The 17,238-nt window shown below is 37.9% G+C and overlaps 2 protein-coding genes across 2 annotated transcripts in view; both read left to right on the forward strand.

Annotated features, from left to right (window-relative positions):
• The first annotated feature begins 686 nt into the window (after nucleotides 1-686).
• The window catches only part of LOC113665658 (uncharacterized), a 72,763-nt gene continuing 56,211 nt past the window's right edge, over nucleotides 687-17,238 (forward strand). Inside the window, exons 1-3 of the mRNA XM_089198916.1 lie at nucleotides 687-955; nucleotides 2,396-2,811; nucleotides 3,190-3,303. Coding sequence (XP_089055042.1) covers nucleotides 789-955; nucleotides 2,396-2,811; nucleotides 3,190-3,303 — 697 coding nt within the window. The 5' untranslated portion in view covers nucleotides 687-788. The remainder of the gene's footprint in view (nucleotides 956-2,395; nucleotides 2,812-3,189; nucleotides 3,304-17,238) is intronic.
• On the forward strand, nucleotides 5,055-16,869 carry LOC113665694 (uncharacterized). Its single transcript, XM_089200225.1, has 14 exons — nucleotides 5,055-5,366; nucleotides 6,671-6,835; nucleotides 7,228-7,318; nucleotides 9,027-9,265; nucleotides 9,640-10,002; nucleotides 10,158-10,480; nucleotides 10,971-11,109; nucleotides 11,711-12,024; nucleotides 12,389-12,527; nucleotides 13,101-13,426; nucleotides 13,779-13,917; nucleotides 14,590-14,915; nucleotides 15,368-15,506; nucleotides 16,731-16,869. The coding sequence occupies exons 1-13, from the start codon at nucleotides 5,309-5,311 to the stop codon at nucleotides 15,461-15,463; spliced, it is 2,718 nt and encodes a 905-aa protein (XP_089056351.1). The 5' UTR covers nucleotides 5,055-5,308; the 3' UTR covers nucleotides 15,464-15,506; nucleotides 16,731-16,869.

Raw genomic sequence — 17,238 nt, forward strand, 5'->3', positions numbered from 1 at the left:
GGAGAGTATAGCAGGTAAATTAGTGTTAACAACTGGGTTGAAAACGTAAATTAGCCACTGTAAAGGGTAAAAAAGCTGACGTTTCGAGCGTTAGCCCTTCGTCAGAGCGATTAGAGAAATCGTGGGTTGTGTGTGGATTTATATGTAGAAAGTGGAGCCACGCCATTGGTGGGAATATGGTGACGAGAAAACAGGAATAAATTAGTTGAATGAAAAGCGCTCGTTGATTCCGTGGGGATTAGGGTGCCGATTTGGAATATAAATTTTTGTTCTAGTGTTTTACGGCTTTCCGAACTGCCTAGATGTAAGGAAAGGCCGCAAACTGCCATATGCTGTTTAGAATGATAAGGAAGATTAAAGTGTCTAGCGACTGGTTTGGATGCGTCCTTGTCATTTCTTTCCACATCGCGAAGGTGTTCTCGGAATCGGTCAACCGATTCCGAGAACACCTTCGCGATGTGTTTTACCCTTTACGGTAGCTAATTTACGTTTTCAACCCAGTTGTTAACAATAAATTACCTGCTAGAACACAAACAGTCGTGTATCAGATGGAAAATAGTTTACCTCATGAAGTTGCAAGACACGGTAGAGGGTGAAAATGAAGTGTAAGGCTCGTTTATCATACACTTACCACCTAGCTAGGGTAGGGTTTTTTTAACATTTTGTCAACAAAGTAAATGGCCTCCCCTTGTATTCCAAAACAACAAAAGATGAAAGTGCTTCCTTATCGTTAAATTGGTTTGCACAAATCCATGTAGAAATTTTGTTGCCCGGTTTGTAACTATCTGATGAGTTTTTTTATAAGCTGCACTACATGTTACATTGAAGACACCTTGTATTCATGTCAACTTTTCTCCATTGATTACTTTGCTAATCTTAGATCGTTCTCACAATTAGGCGACCTCACAAACTTGCGAGTTTTTGGAAGGAAAAGAAGGCAAAATACAGCACAAAGGTAATTAACCCAGAAAACTGGGAATTTAGTTCGCAAAGGATATTAAGGTCATGAGAATAAAGGAAATGATCATCAACTAAAGAAGCTTTAGATTGTTACTCAAATTCTCCTTGTCAGCACATTAGGAAAGGTATAGAGAACAGTATAGAGAATATGCATATTAAGGTTAGGGTGCAAAGTGGTAACAAAGAAGAAATGCAATTGAAAGAAAGCAAAATAACACATTATGTTGTTTTAGCCAAAAGTACCATTATTTAGCCCTTTAATTAAGTATTGCATGCTCAGATTAAAGTGCAGTTGAACCTGTGTTAGGTGGTCAGCCTGAAGGAAAGACAGGATAACCACTTTATAGATGTTGGCTGACTGCCTGACCCTTTATCTTTCAGATCAAATTTTTAATACTCTTTACTGTCAACCATACAATTCTTATAATGTTAGTTCAGAGAATGTAGTATTGAATCAATTAATTATCCCCTAATTGATAATTTTCTTTATTCACATGACTTGACTGCTTGATATTGCATTTATATTGTGTGGAGAAATTCTGTCTTGGTCACTCATGGTAATTAAAGGGTTTATACAGGTTGGTCAGCAAATAACTTGTGTGATGTTCGTATATAATATTTGACTTAACAGTCTAAAGGAGAAACATAATCTGCAATGGGTTGAGGACATCTGAACTCAAGTACTTACATTTCTATGCAAAGATAAACATCGACAAAAGTTTAGTTAAATTATATTGTGGGTTAGTTTTCGTTTTATTTGAGTGGATCAGCTTTGAGTGATCCTTCAATACAGGTTGAAGACAGTAGAAACAGACTGTTGGGATTATGTAAAGGGTGACTTGCAAGACCATCTATTAGAGGTGATCACCTGGTAGAGGTGAAATTTATAGTATTTAAGGGAAAAAAAATTTGGGACTTTGACATTACTGACTGCCTAATGCACGTTTAATACAGTGCAGCTTAATAAAAGGTTTAACTATAGACTCCATTCAACAGCTTAATTTGCTCTTACTTAGCTGTCTTACTACAACTATACACAGTCTGGAGAAACCTTTATCTTCATGAGCCAAGTCAATCATTTCAATAACACTTGTCTTTGTATTTTTAGAGCTCTGAGTACAACATGACAATATGAAGAACAAAATTGGAATATATTGATGTACAATGTGAGCATGCAATTTGCACTTTTCTACATTAGAGGGTCTTCTTAATTCTTTCATTCACTCTACATGGTTTGTTAAAAAACTGAAAGTGTATAATTTCACCTAAACTTTTGAAAATGTTAGGTGTCTGCAAGTGGACGACACAAGCTTACTTAAAGTGTCAATTTTTTCGTGTAATATAAAATTGTAAATAAGTTCATTAACTTAACCCTTATGAATTTGAAACAAAGAATGAACTTGAATTTATAAAATGATTGGTTTTCTTGGTACAGAGGCTCAGATGAAGAAAAATGGGATGAAATAATGAAGGAGGCCAGTGAGGAAATGATAAGAAAGAAATCAGCCACGAAAGTGCAGAATCACAAATCCACAAAGGAAGCTGCCAATAGCAATGGTACCAGTTCTAGGGCTACAGACACCACTGCAAAGGAAGCCAGAAAAAATGAAGCACAAGCTGCAAGCCCCTATCAGTGCAATGAACCTGAGGTGGATTCCAATGGTAGAAGCAAAGTTAGACTGGTTGAAAAAGCAAACAGGGGAAAGTCTCTACTATTCTGTGCCCCAACTTTCTCTCCTCCAAATGAGGTGTACAGATGCACCAAGAAGGAAAGACTTGCAGACTTGGAGAATCCTGACATTATAGGCTCTACTGTTCCTGTGAAGCCAATCCTCAAATGTGAAAATTCCAGTAAGTTATACTGTTTGAGTTCAATTGCCAATCAGCTCGTTACCCAAGAGGGCCAGGGTCTCATGCTTCCTGTTTTCTTCTAAGTCGTCTTTATTAAGTCATTCTGTTCAATTAAACAATTTTATCCTATTAAACAAACATGAGAGACCACATCAAAAATGGGAGAACACAACTGTAGTTCAATGAGAAAAATGTACAGATGCGTTATAAGTACGTAATAAGAATTTTTTCCGAAAACAATTCTTTTAACTATCATCATATTTAGTTCATAAATTATGCAACTAATAATTTATTGCTTAAATTAAATGTCTTTGCCTATATTGCAGTTATAGACATTCCAGCTCTTCAACATCATCTATTCACTTGCCTTGCTCACAGACTCAGCCAGATATATTGACGAAGAATCGAAACTAGTTCAAGCTGAGCTATCATCTTTGAAGAAAGTCTGTTCCAAGATAGAGCGTGAGTTGCAGCAAGTCGAGTCGTTGGAAGGTTTGTAATCTTTTGATTACAGCTGACCCATTGCATAACTGTAAGAACTGTAAATTAAATTACCTTTGAATTTCACTCTCCAATACCTCCACATATTGAGCCCTTTCATTCTTAAATTTGTTAAAGGAAGAATCGTCATATTGAGTTTTTACTACTGAAGTATTGTTTTCTCTTTTTCCTTTTTTTTCTGTAACTTGATATTTTAACATTCATGTATGGCAGAAGAGCCCCCAAGGGGGAGCTATGCAATAAAGTATTATGTATGTATGTAATGTGTCTCCTATCTCTGTTTGAGGCATTGTCCACTCAAACAGATACTATTGGTAATAGACAATCTTCTTAACTATAGGTGCTGTAAATTTTCACTCTCAACACTATGCTTATTGGGGAAATAACACAATGTATCTATTTTTTTAATATTTTTATGCTTAGAGTCAGAGGCCGAGTGGGAAAGTTTAAACCAAGACTGGCTCACACTTGCTAAGTTCTGTTCAGAAGTCATGAAATAAAGAGAAGACCTTCTTGCTCTATAAGTTAAATAGGGATACATAGAAACCTATTCCGCTTATGAAAAAAAACAAGTTCGTAATTAGGATGGTGATTAAATTAATCCAGATCCTAGGAATTTGTTTGAGGAATGGATGGAAAATTATTCAATACCATGCATGTTTCTTTTTTCGAATTCACCTGTATGACTTCGGTGTGATTCTGTAGGTTTGATTGTTTAATAGTTTTTTTTTTTAAATTATCATTATTTTCCAATTCCTTTTACTAAACGTAGAGGCAGAGTGGAACAATCTCAGGGCAAAGTAAAGCAAAACCAATGCAATCTTGGGTTACTTTCGGCGCTCAATTGAAATTTTCTTTCTAATGCCACTAATACAATTTTTTTATCATTTCCATACATTGTCACCAACGTAGTGATTTCAATAATCTATTCGGTGTTTTAGTTTGATGACCGAATGGAACATTAAAGAGTATTTTTATATAAAATTAGTAGTAGAAATACTCACATGCTGTTTTCGTTTTTTCGTTTCGGGCTGAGATGAATTTCTGCAAATTAGTTTCATGAACGCCTGCGTTACCTTACTGTATTCGGATGATATTTATATCAGCGCTGATGTTGGACTAAGACGGAGAGACTGTGACGAAGTCAGAATGACGTCATTCTGTGCTCAGAGCATATCCGCATCAAAATGTTTGACTTGATGGACAGTTAGATCTCTGATTCGATGCTGTGAATTAGTTAGCATTAAAATAGCAATACCGTGGCTTCAGAAAATAAAAAAAATTAATATACTCATTAATAAACTTTCCTGATCTTAAGCACATGAAGACTCTTTTGCACAATTACTAGTAAGCGACTGAACGTGAAAATGCGCTGTACACCAGAAGCTAAAGTCGTTTGCTAAAGTCGAGCACTTCAAACATTTCAAAAACAAATAGCAACACATCATAGTGAAGTCAAAAACTGTCTATTTACTTTAAAGTTGAAAACGAAACGGAGAGCAATCCTAAACGTGGACTGCCACAAGCGTCCCACGTAACAAACGCTGACCGGTACTATCGATATAGGTTCGGCTCGCGTCAAATGATATTTATTTTTATGACACAGATATCTCGATGAAACACATGAACTTCCATAATCAGACAGGATATCCTTACCGCGTATCTTGTTGATTAAATGTCACAGCCATTTGTTTCACCCTCTAACGTCCTTAATGGGTCTGACAAATTCAGGATGGATAATAAAACTTGAATGCGCCGTTGGGCCTTTTCAGTTATGAACGGCGAAAACGTTGTTATTAGAAACTGAAAATATTCTTAGAAACTTCCTGTGAAAAATACAAGCACGCAAAATTGACCATTTGACATCTGTCTCGAGCGTGCATCACGATTTGACCTCGGGTGATGACAAATTAACTTTAGAAAAAGCTGATTTGGGCAAAAGCATTTCATTTTTACGGATCGTCTGTCTGGTAACATCTTCAAAGAGGGATTCAGGATGTCGATGTGGACAACTTTAGCCCTGATTGTTCTGCTTAACAGTTTCTTATCTTCAGGTGAGGATTTAGCATGGTCAATGAACACTATGAATCGAATACCTTTCCAATGGAATGTTGTTTATAACATACGAAATAATCCCCTACTCTTGCAACTGATTCTCCAAGAACTAAATTTCATCACGCTTTCTTGAGATTCAGAGGCCAGATGGAATGTATTAGGTCAAGAAGTGTTTCTATGGCATTTCTAAAACAAACTCGGTGCAAGATTTTTTCACTGCTCCGTGACAAATTTTGTAACATCAAAAGCTCTCTCAGACACTTCTATAGCTCTCTCATTCTTTTCTGTGCAAAAGAGTTCAAGTCATACTCGAGAAGGGAATTTCCTATTCTCTGATAGACTATAACGGAAAGAGAAACCTAAATCTGAAGGCTGGGCGCAGACATTATTCTTGTTAACTTTTATACAACGGAATCTGAACAACGCTGACTTCTGGCCAAGCCCAAACACATCTATGGATTTTCCTGTTACGTCTTGTGTAAAAGCGTGGATCAATTATTCATCCAAATAACGCAATCAACTTTATTTCTCAAATAACCCTCCAAAGCGTTTCCAACTAGTTTCGAAAGGAGGGAGAACAGATGGAGGGGATAAGAGGAAGTGGGCTATCTTTTGAGTAATTCATTGTGTGCGTGTGTTTAGATTAATTTTGCTGTGTTTGTTCATTTGTTCTTAGTCTTGGAACATAATCGCTCGTTATCATATTGCCTTGCACTAAAGCAGAGTTTGATAACAGCTTCCACCCTGCATCAACGTTTGCTTTTGGCAAACTCATGGCAAGATGTGTCGGCACAAAAAAAAAACGGTTTTTTTTTAGGGTCAAAACATTCCTCCTCCTTATCAGGCAATTTTTAATCACAGTTTACCAATATGTAATTTGATAGAATTTCCGTGTTCTTGACAAGTTTTCGTACAGGCCTTTCCATGTATTACTGTTGTTCTTAGCACATTGCGGTCGCAACTACACCAAGGATGTTTCAAGAATTGACACTAGAGTTTGAGTTTGCGTGAAAAGACTCTTCACTTTCAGTAATTCCTATTTGCTATCGTTGCTGCATGTAATGAAGCCATTTTTATTTGAGCATCGAAAGCAATCCAAAATTGCTTTGGTTTGTGTATTGTTGTAGAATGCCTGAACCTTACGGTCTCAACCAATCATATCGTAGAAAGATAAAAGCCAACCGCGTCATCGTCAATCCCATTTTTCCCGTGTAACGGGAAGTCTACTCTGAGTTCTTATTGTAATATTTTCCTTTATTTTGATTGATGGTTGTGACTAAACGAATTGTTCGGTTTGTTGCAGCATTTGTTGCGGCTCCTGGTTTAGATGTCTATATTCGCAGTGAAGGTTGTAATGATCGACTATTGACACCGAACTCTTGTGGAATTGCTTACATCAAGGTGAACGGTGTGGATTATTCTCGTCACGGCAGAGGACATAATGTTGTTGTTGTGGACGGTGCAACAGGTGTGTGAACCACGGTTAATATTTTACTTCTAAATTCTTATTTATTACTAAGGAATAGCTCAATAACGGTGACTAGCAAAGAGCTCCTCTTGGCTCAGGCATGATCTAAGTGGCCCTTTAGAGTTTCTCAAGAAGTTTCATTATTTCTTGGAAGACTTGTGCGTCGAAGTGTGAATATTGTTGAATAATCCACGAGAATACGACTAAGACGTTATTCGACCTAAAGAGACCACGAGGGTTTTTCTCACGTGCTCAAAATTCATTGAGCCCCAGACGAACAGTGTTCCAATGTAATTTAAGAAATGAATATTGTAAAAGATTCGATTTGCGTACAATTGTCGGTTCTCAAACTAGGCATATGTTTTTTTCTTTTTCTTTTTCTTATCACTTAGGTGTCATTCTTGATTCAAAAGTGTTCGACACATATGGGATTAAATCTGCCGGTAATAACCTAAGGGACTACCTCAACAGCATCAAAGGAAAGTATGTAATTTTATTTCAGGGCTAAGTTGATCGAAGACCGATTAGCACTAACCCAAGGTTAAATTGTAATCTGGGTTTCTTTATTCTTTTATTCGAAACTCCTTTTGGATTTAAAATTTTCTGTGTTCTTTATAGGGCATCAAATAGTCATATTCTAGACAAAAAGAAATTCGACTGAATTTTTTCCCAAAGCTCTCAGATCTGATTCTGGCTTATCTTAACCCAGCCCCGAACAACCCGGCCCTGGTCTGTAGATGTTGTTCAAAGGGTAACTGACGCCAATTTTTTCTCCTTTTTTTGTCCCAATACATTCCTCTCAGGTTAAAGAATCCTAAATGAGCAAAATAATGATATATTATGCAAAGTCAAATTTTCTACAAATTTTTTTCGGCGCTTAATTAACGGCCATTTTGAAAATGGTCCGATTCAGGTCACGTGATGTGATACGTCACACGTGTGTAAGGCAGCGAAAAGCATCACGTCAAGACCTGAAAGTAACAACTTCGTCCAAGCTGTTCAGCTGCTGCCGAAATTTACGAGCGGAAAAAAGAGATAACTCAAACTTTAGGTTACTTTACTTTATTTACAATTCTACATGTGCGAATGCTATCTTTTGCTGCATCGTGTTTAAAAGTAAAAGCCGAGAAATCTTCAATCATTCGCCAAATTCAACAAAGGGAAAATTAAAACCGATTCAGTCGCGTGTGAATGTGTATAATCCATAAAATTCACCTCCACAAGCGTGTGTCTTTATATTCTCAGTCAGTAAAAAAACCTTAGCTTCGGAAGGTGCGTGCGTGTAACATAAAAACACTTCGCTCTCATGGTATGCAAGAGTCTGCACATTTCGCTTTCTTTACTTGATCGCTCCTACATTAAATCAGCGACTGATTTTCAGATACTTTATTTACAATCATAAATGCACTCACCATTTTTGCTTTCTTCATTGAGGCGGCCGCGACACACGGGCTGTTGATTTCACCAACAGATTCATAAACCCTTTCACTATGTTCACCCTCCATCGACGCCTCAAAATCCGAATAATCAGACCCCGAAATAGAACTGCTTTCTCTCGAAGTACTATCTGCCATATTTACTTTGCTTAATGTATACACCTGTGACGTTAAGTTCACAAGATCAAAATCGAAGCGTTTACGGCACGATGAATCACGAAGCTCCATTTAGGACAGTTTTCCCGGCGAAAAAAGGCACAAGGAGGCATACGAAACACCTTGTATCTTTTTCAATGTGTTACCCGAGGTATTTAGACGGTATTCCGAAAAAGTGACCTGTTAGCCGACAGTCACCATTTAATAATTTTAGCCTGAGCCAATCATACCTTTGAAATGATGCCTCACCATTTAACCCTTTAACTCCCAAGATCTGATTGTTAATTCTCACCTCTAGTTGCTACACATTTCCTTGTAAATAAGTTACGAGAATTTGGTGTTAGATCAAGATAACAACTTCTACCTGATACATTTGAGTATTCTCATTACCTGTTTGCTGGATAGTGTATGGATATTGCAGGGAGAAGTTACTTGTTAGTCACTTCTGGGAGTTAAAGGGTTACCAAAGATATTGCATGTTGCTATGTGTCTGTTCGGTAATAGAACACAGATGACGTCAAAACCAAGTGCTGACCTTTTTGTCCTACATTTCTGACCTTAAACTACTCTTTTTTTGTCCTTGTTTTGCTCTTTTTTAGCAAAATCGTTTTGGTCGGTGTTCAAGACGAAGGTTCGAGATATGCCTCATCAGCAGTTAGCGCTCTTAAAAGACTGGGGGCTAGTGATCCTGTTCTTGGAAACTTTCGGTCTTCTTTTGCATTTGCTGGTTACGCAGGCACAAGACAACCATCCTGGATGTCGAAACAAAAGATACAGCAGTGGAAAGCGAGATATAATGGGCCCAGTCAAATAACTCTGAAAATTCCCCTTTCATCAAGTATGTCAAGTCAGTATAGTCTGTTGCACTTATTACGTAGATACCTTTAACCAACAGGTAATTCTCTAAGATCTCTTCGTCCTTCTTTGTTACTACAAGTTACCGATGTACATGAATCGGTGAAAAAAGCTTTATCTTTGGGTTCCAACTTGATCGACCGGTATTCCGAAAAAGGTGCTTTGTTAGTTAAATTCAGCTCTTTTACTCAATCTGATTGAGCATTGATTGAGAGTGAAACGAAAAGGTCAGAGAGAACGAGTTTCATGGGCTGCGAGAATGGACATAACTACATGCAGTTGCGGAAACTTGTGACAATTTTTTTGTGCCCTCGAGCTCAATGAAAATAACCCCAACTAACTTTTTCTTGCTCGTAGGAGACTATAAATGTCAAAACCAAACTTTACAGGGACAAAAAGGCGTCATTCACTCACCTAACTATCCCGAAATATACCCAGATGGGCAATACTGCATGTGGAGGATCATGGTGAAAGCATCTTTTCAGGTGGCCTTAATGTTTACACGCTTCAGTCTACAATCTGAGAACAACACGGACGCTGTTTATGTGTACGATGGCAATGACCAGACAGGGAAGGTATTGGGAGTGTTCTATGGGGGTCAGCCTCCCCCCAAGAATGGAATTTATTCTTCGTCAAACAGTCTCCTCGTAATATTCAGATCAGATAAGAATGGTTCTTTCTATGGGTTCCAAGCCTCTTATAGCGCTGTTAAGTGTTCTGGTAAGAGTTTGTTGACTGACAGTATTACAAAATTACTTAGCACAATTTCAGAGTTTGAGATGTATCTTAAGAAGATCCCGAAGACAAAATTTTGATACAATCGAACATTTTACAGATAAAAAATGCTTGACCTCTTCTGTTTGTTTAATTGGCAGGAGCCCTTGGAATGGAGAGTGGCGCGATTTCGGATGCCCAGATAACTGCTTCTTCGCGAATGAACAACAACAGCACACCAAGACAGGCGAGACTGAACTTCATTGAACAGGGAATCAAGCAAGGGGGTTGGTCGTCTCTTAAAAATGATCGTAACCAATGGCTTCAGGTGGATCTTGGCAGTCACACCACTGTAACAGGTGTGGCGACTCAGGGAAGGAACTCAACAAAATGGCGGCAGTGGATTACAACTTTCACGTTACAGTTTAGTTTTGACGGAGTGATCTTCCAGTCATACAAAGAGTCAGGGAAAATGTCTGCAAAAGTAAAGTGTCTTTCAATTATCATTCTATGAATTCATTCTCTGAATGGGTTTTCCTTACAAATCTCTTCTTAAGAGGTACTGAAAAAGAAACGATTCCCCTGAAACTTACCTACATGTACCATAACTTTATAGTATAACGTTGTCTGGCTTTTTTAGCATTGCATCGATCAATTAATACACCTAAAAATGTTCTGATCAACAGCATTGTGTCTGGGTTTGACTTGGCTAACTTTAACATAATCCAAAGATCGAAAGGAAAATTCGTTTTGGAAGATAAACTCAATTTTTTTGTTTGACAAAATGTTGGCATCATTATGAATCAGTGAAGTTTCGTCATAATCTGATAAACCTTTAAAATTACGATGTGGACATAGGACCTAATGACACTCCTTTAAGTTTATCAGTCTTTCCAAATTTTGTGTATATATGAACTGTCCTACGAAAGCGAGGTATCTACTTGAGCTCAGCTGATTTTGGTTTTAACTATCAGGTACTTCACGCCAATCAAGACAGTGATACAGTTGTGTATAAAAAGTTGATCTCACCAATCAGAGCTCGTTATATCAGACTTTTGCCAGTCACGTGGTACAACCATATATCACTCAGAATGGAGCTTTATGGGTGTGGAGGTATTTCATAACATGATGGTATTTTAAGTAGAGAAAAAAATCACTTTTGGTGTCACAAAGGAACACAACTGTTTAGTTTTTCTGGGGACGCCAAGATGGGTGTAAAACACCTTTGAACCTAGAAGGCAAAATTTGATATGCAAACAAAATATAGTGCGATTAAAACCGACAAAAGAGGCAGGAAAAGAGCCAAAAAACCAATACATCGAGGGAAAATAGTGTACAAAACTGGTTAAGGAAAGAAAACCTCCTAAAAAAATAAAATGTTCGAAATCATGTTACCACGCCTTTCATGTTTCTTCTAAATTATTTTCCTGTCAAGGAGCGAAGAGAATCTTAGTATCTTATTTCACTTTTGAACTCTTGCTTAAAATCTGTATTTTGTAAAAAAAACATATGCAAGTGTTTGAAGTAAGGATTTAGAGTACTTATTCTTCATAATTTTCAGAGCTTAGCCTATGATCTTTGATCATGCAAGATTTGCTTCTAAAACTTGTACCCGACTTATCTTCATCCTGATAGATTAGAGGGAAAGATTCTCGTTTTGAAAGGGATGTTATAGCACCTTTCTTGAGTTTCCTTTCTGATTAAACCCATTCAGGTTGTTCCTCACCACTTGGCATGGAGAGTCAGGTTATCTCCGATGCCCAAATAACCGCCTCCACCGAATGGAATAATTACAATTCTGCAAAATTTGCACGGTTAAACTTGGGCGGCTGGGTTGCCAGAGCAGTTGATCCTAGACAGTGGCTTCAGGTGGATCTTGGAACTTACTCAAGCGTAACGAGTGTTGCAACTCAAGGAGTGAACCTACGAGGCTGGCGAAAATGTTGGACAGCCAGTTACAATCTGCAGTACAGCGACGATGGAATAACATTTCATTTTTACAAAGAACCTGGAGGAAGTCTTCCAAAGGTATATCCAGAAAGTGGCATTGAAGTGAATTTGAAAATGCCCTTGACTTATCTTAAAAAAATACTTTTTTATGGTTATATGATTATTGCGGTCTGAGCTGGGTTCCCTGAGAGAAGTTAATCACTATGTTATCTCCTTCTGCGTCATGCCATGTAGAAACCTTTTTATTTCAAAGTCACTTACGCAGTCGTTACGGCAGTTATCGGTGCATGCTTCGTTTTAGTAGAGGGAGAGCACTTTCCCTCTGTTCTTTCTATTCTTCTTCCACCAAACAAAATAAGAGTTAAGTCTTATTTGTAACAATAGTTTGAAGAAGTACGAAAGTCGATAATAAGTTAAGTCATGCTTCATGATCATTTTACAGGTGCTTAGTGGAAATCAAAACTTCCGCTCAGTTGTGTTAAACAAGTTGAGGCAACCAATTACAGCTCGTTACATTCGATTCAAACCTTTACTCTGGAACTATCGAATTGGAATGCGAACCGAGATCCATGGTTGCCTAGGTATTGTCAAAATATTATTTTATTCAGGGCATGTTTTCAAGAATTTATTTTCCTTATGAGGAAGGAGGATAGCTCTCAACAAGTTTGAGGCCTAACAGGAATAGACTCTGTTAAAAGTTTGATATTTCAGAACTGTTTGAAATTGTTTCACATATCACAAATTTTTGATTATAGACTAAAGCCATGCTATCAAATCAGTAATTAAACATACATTTTTGCAGCTGCAAAAGTCATATATAGTATAACGAATAAGGACTTGACTTCGTAATTATTTCTCTTGAAAATATGAATTACCTTTTTCTCGCTGGAGGAAAGCTACTTCAATTTTAGTATCCTTTACCTGTCATAGTGTACTCTCTCTAATTTGTTCGTCAATAAACTGAGGGTATTCGTAACGGTGATCGCGTGATGTGATCATGGAAATTGCGCTTATGTTTGAAAATTTTCAGTTGAGCCAGGACGCATTTTTATAAAGTATCAAACCGTGAAAGACGCTTGGAAGCTAGATTGTAGTTGCATGCTAATGAGAAGCTTCTTGTCTAATGATAAAAATTCAAAATTCATTCATTACAGAATGCACTGTCCCTCTTGGAATGGAAAGTAGGTCGATATCTGATGCGCAAATCACTGCTTCCTCGCAATTGGATGGAAACCACTCCGCAGTACAAGGCAGGTTGCATTTTCAGACCGTGGGAAACAACGCTGGGGGGTGGTCGGCTCTTACAAGCGATGCCAACCAATGGCTTCAGGTAGATTTTGGTAGTTACACTCATGTGACCCAAGTGGCGACTCAGGGGGTGAACGGAGTTGATGAATGGGTGACCAGATACAGGTTGCAGTTTAGTGATAATGGAGTGATGTACGAGTTCTACCAAAAAACTGGGGACACTTCGGTAACGGTAAGGCTTATCCTCATTTAAGGAATTTTATCAACTGAGCTAACTTCCAATAGACATAATTGTTTTCATAAATGAAAATATACATCTGCAAATACTGTAATTTAATGTTTGCACTCAGTATGAACAGGACATAACCACGGGTAAGAGACCATGGAAGCACTGTTAGTGTGCCAACGCAAAATTATTTATTTATTTAATTAGTTATTCATTATCACCTGTTATTTCAAGTGCAATTCTGAAAGTAGAGCCGGCTAAAAAGGACAAACGAACAAACCAGCAATAGAGTAAGTCGTCGCAATTAAGACTTCAAATTAGATCTTAATTTGACTGTGACATTAATAACGATTTTCAGGAGTTTAAGGGAAACCAAGATCGTAACGAGGTTGTGTATAATACACTTCGTCCGCCACTCAAAGCGCGCTATGTCCGCATAATCCCAACACAATGGAACAAACATATCTCCATGAGGATAGAGCTCTTTGGATGTCCAGGTATTGAAAACTATTGGTGGCTTTTAAAATATTTTCTTGTTGGGTTCTTCTTATCGTTTTTCACATGACATTGATGTAAAGCAAAATTACTTGATAGTGAAAAGGTTACTATTAGGGTTGACTCAAATCTGTCGCGGCCGTTTGTTCTTAACCGCTCCACGGACTAAATGTCGACCAAAGATCATCCAGTTGGGGAACTACTTTATAACATACTTCTTCTGAAGCTTAGTGGAAAAGTTGTCGATTACGTTCTTTGACTCAGCATAATCATAACTGGCTGATTTAAACGAATTTAACCATGACACGATCAGACGTTTTTCGGATCCGAGATGAGGTCTTGCTTGAGCCATTGACGAAATAATTCATAGGACGCTTCCTAAAAATTAGAACTGTTTGAATTTTTCCAATTGAAAATGAAGGAATAAATAAGTTCCTTAAATTTCCCAAACCAATCGCAACTTTGGTACATTTACAAAGAAGCCTATCCACATACATACAAATAATAAAATGATAGTGTAGGAGAATGTAAGGGAAAGAAAGGAAAGATGTCCTCAGCGTTTTGTCGAATAGTATGATTCGACAAAAAACACCAAATTACAAATCATGTACTCAGGCTGGGAACTTCACCGAGTAAACTAAGTTAGGATGATCAATTTTTGTTTTCTCCTTTAGATTGCATTGCACCCGCTGGTATGGAGAGTAGACTGATCTCCGATGGCCAAATCAGTGCATCATCACAACTGGATGATAATCATGCACCACAACGCGCCAGACTGAATACCAAGATAAGTGGAATAAAGCAGGGCGGTTGGCTTCCTCTTACAAATGACCGTAATCAATGGCTTCAGGTGGATCTTGGTAGTTACTCTCGAGTTACACGAGTAGCGACTCAAGGGAGGGATGGCTATGACGAGTGGGTTACTTCCTTTCAGTTAGAGTACAGTATTAACGAAATCACTTTCAAGTCTTACATGAAAATTGGTGGTGGCAACCCCAAGGTACGCAGCGCCAACTAATTCAATGCAGAGCTGCCTTGAGAATTATTGGCGTGGTCAAAATACTTCGGAAATAAATTTATATAAGAGATTTTATAACTCTATCAACGCTTATTTGCACATGCATGACAAAACGTACATAGAGAACAACTCAAGTGGCGTTAATTTTCTCGCTATTGTTGCGATGTAAAGAATTTGTATCGAGCAAAGGAAAGTGGCTTTCTGACCCAATGAGAGCAAAGGCCATCACTCACTGTAGATCTCAAGGGATGGTTTCCAGCCAAAGAACCTCACGAATAATCGAGTATTTTCCTAAGCTGTACAAATTTCCACTACAGTGTGTCATTCAAATATATAACAAAAAGCAGACGCAGAACTCTTTTCTTTCATTGTTAATCATCCGTAAGCCTTACGCATCATTTTTCCTTGATGCTTTCTATGTTTTTCTCGCTTAGATATTTCCCGGAAATGGTGATAGTGAAACTGCTGTTTTCAACATTCTTAAACCTCCAATCACAGCACGATACATAAGGATCTTACCCATAGCGTGATATAAAAACATAGCGATGAGAATAGAGATCTACGGTTGTACAGGTAACGTTTTAACAGTAACAAATGATGGCAATAAAAAATCAAATAGGGGTGCCTTTTAACAGGCCTTTTTTACCTCATGGTATGACGTTAGTCGTACTGTAAGTTTTTATTATGGAAGGAAAATTCACTCATTCACTAACTCACTAACCCTATTCTCTGATCTGTTAGACAATTAATGTATGCATTAAAACTTTGAGTAATTACGTCATCTCCTACCTCCCCGTTTTAAGCTTACCTTTGTCCCCAATATTATGCTATTGCCTTCTGTTCAAATACTTAGGGGTTGACACTAGGGACGAATTTTTGCCTGAGTACAAGGGGTTATCAGCAAAGTTCAAAATGGCTGAAATGATCGGGCTGATTTTTCTTTCTTTTCGCTCTCTATCTTCTTTTGGTCGCGCCGCGTGAGCAATTAAAATTCTTGTCTTCAAATTGATTTTCACGTATCTATTAACCATATTTTGCTGTTTTAAGGTTATGATTTCATTTATTTTACCTTTATAGCCGATTTTATTCTTTCTTCAAGTTGATTTTACGTATCTGTTGCGGCTATATTTTACGCTTATTTATCATGCTTTGAGATTTTATTGATTTCATTTAATTTGATCATTCGTCTTGCGAGCTCTGGTTAACGCTTCTAAATTGGTAATTTAAGGGTGCAACTTGCGCTATTGGAAGAATATGGCAAAGATTTACAGTTCTCACCACTCAAATGAATAATTAAGACATACCATGAGGTAATTCTTCGAAGCCTTTGATTTGAAAGTATACCGGCGAATAAAGAATTAGTTTTGAAGTAAGATGATAAATACCAACAATTATGCAGATGCAAATGCAACATCGCTCAAGAAAGTGGAATTACAGTCGGATACCAATAAACTAGAGCCTTTTCAATTCACTTCTTTGACATTAATAGATATTATTTTCACCATCCTTTACGCTCTTTTCATTTTCGCGACACTTCCAACGTTGTTGATCCTAGCACGGTGCGGGACTCGTCTAATATCAACCTAAAAATGGCGTAGCTCACCACATAGTTCTCTAGAGCTCAGTAGCACAGTATCGGAACGAGATGTATATATAAATCTTGATTATAGTCTATCCTTATATATGCGAGGTTCTGGAACTCGATTCTTCGAAGAAAACCCAGACCTTTTCTCTTTTCCAAGCTCCTGACAAGCCGAATGACGTCTTACTCAATTAATTTATGTTCACTTATTTCAGTGTGCAGCACACCTCTTGGAATGGAAAGTGAGGCAATCAAAGATGCACAAATAACCGCCTCTACACAGTGGGATGACAATCATGCCCCATCAAGGGCCAGGCTGAATTGGAAGTTGACTGGAGTAAAGAGAGGAGCCTGGTCAACTCGTGTACTGGATCTCAAACAGTGGCTTCAGGTAGATCTTGGCAGCTATACCATTGTGACCGGTGTCGCGACTCAGGGGAGGAATGCACCCCGATTACAGCAGTGGGTGACCAAGTACAGGTTGCAACACAGTACTGATGGAGTGAACTTTCATTTTTACATAGAAAAAGGCGACAACTCATTCAAGGTATTTTCGTTTTCTTGGTTTTAATGTTTGGTAACAGACATGGGTGATAAAGAGTGCGAAGGCCAGCCACGGTAATGATGTTATAGAACTTCTACCGGTGCCAAACAAAATTTACTAATTCTAAATGCAATACGTTTTCCAGAGGAGAAAAAAAAAACATTCAACTAGACGGAAAC

The sequence above is a fragment of the Pocillopora damicornis genome, chromosome 3 (genome assembly GCF_964200805.1).
Source record: "Pocillopora damicornis chromosome 3, jaPocDami1.2, whole genome shotgun sequence".
Taxonomy (NCBI): Eukaryota; Metazoa; Cnidaria; class Anthozoa; order Scleractinia; family Pocilloporidae; genus Pocillopora; species Pocillopora damicornis.

What these genes read in the sequence shown, in the direction of transcription:
- LOC113665694 (XM_089200225.1), top strand. Translation starts at nt 5,309, where the DNA reads ATGTCGATGTGGACAACTTTAGCCCTGATTGTTCTGCTTAACAGTTTC. An exon ending in TAACAGTTTCTTATCTTCAG is followed by an intron (nt 5,367 to 6,670) that starts GTGAGGATTTAG and finishes GGTTTGTTGCAG; the next exon opens with CATTTGTTGCGGCTCCTGGT. An exon ending in GGAGCTTTATGGGTGTGGAG is followed by an intron (nt 11,110 to 11,710) that starts GTATTTCATAAC and finishes AAACCCATTCAG; the next exon opens with GTTGTTCCTCACCACTTGGC.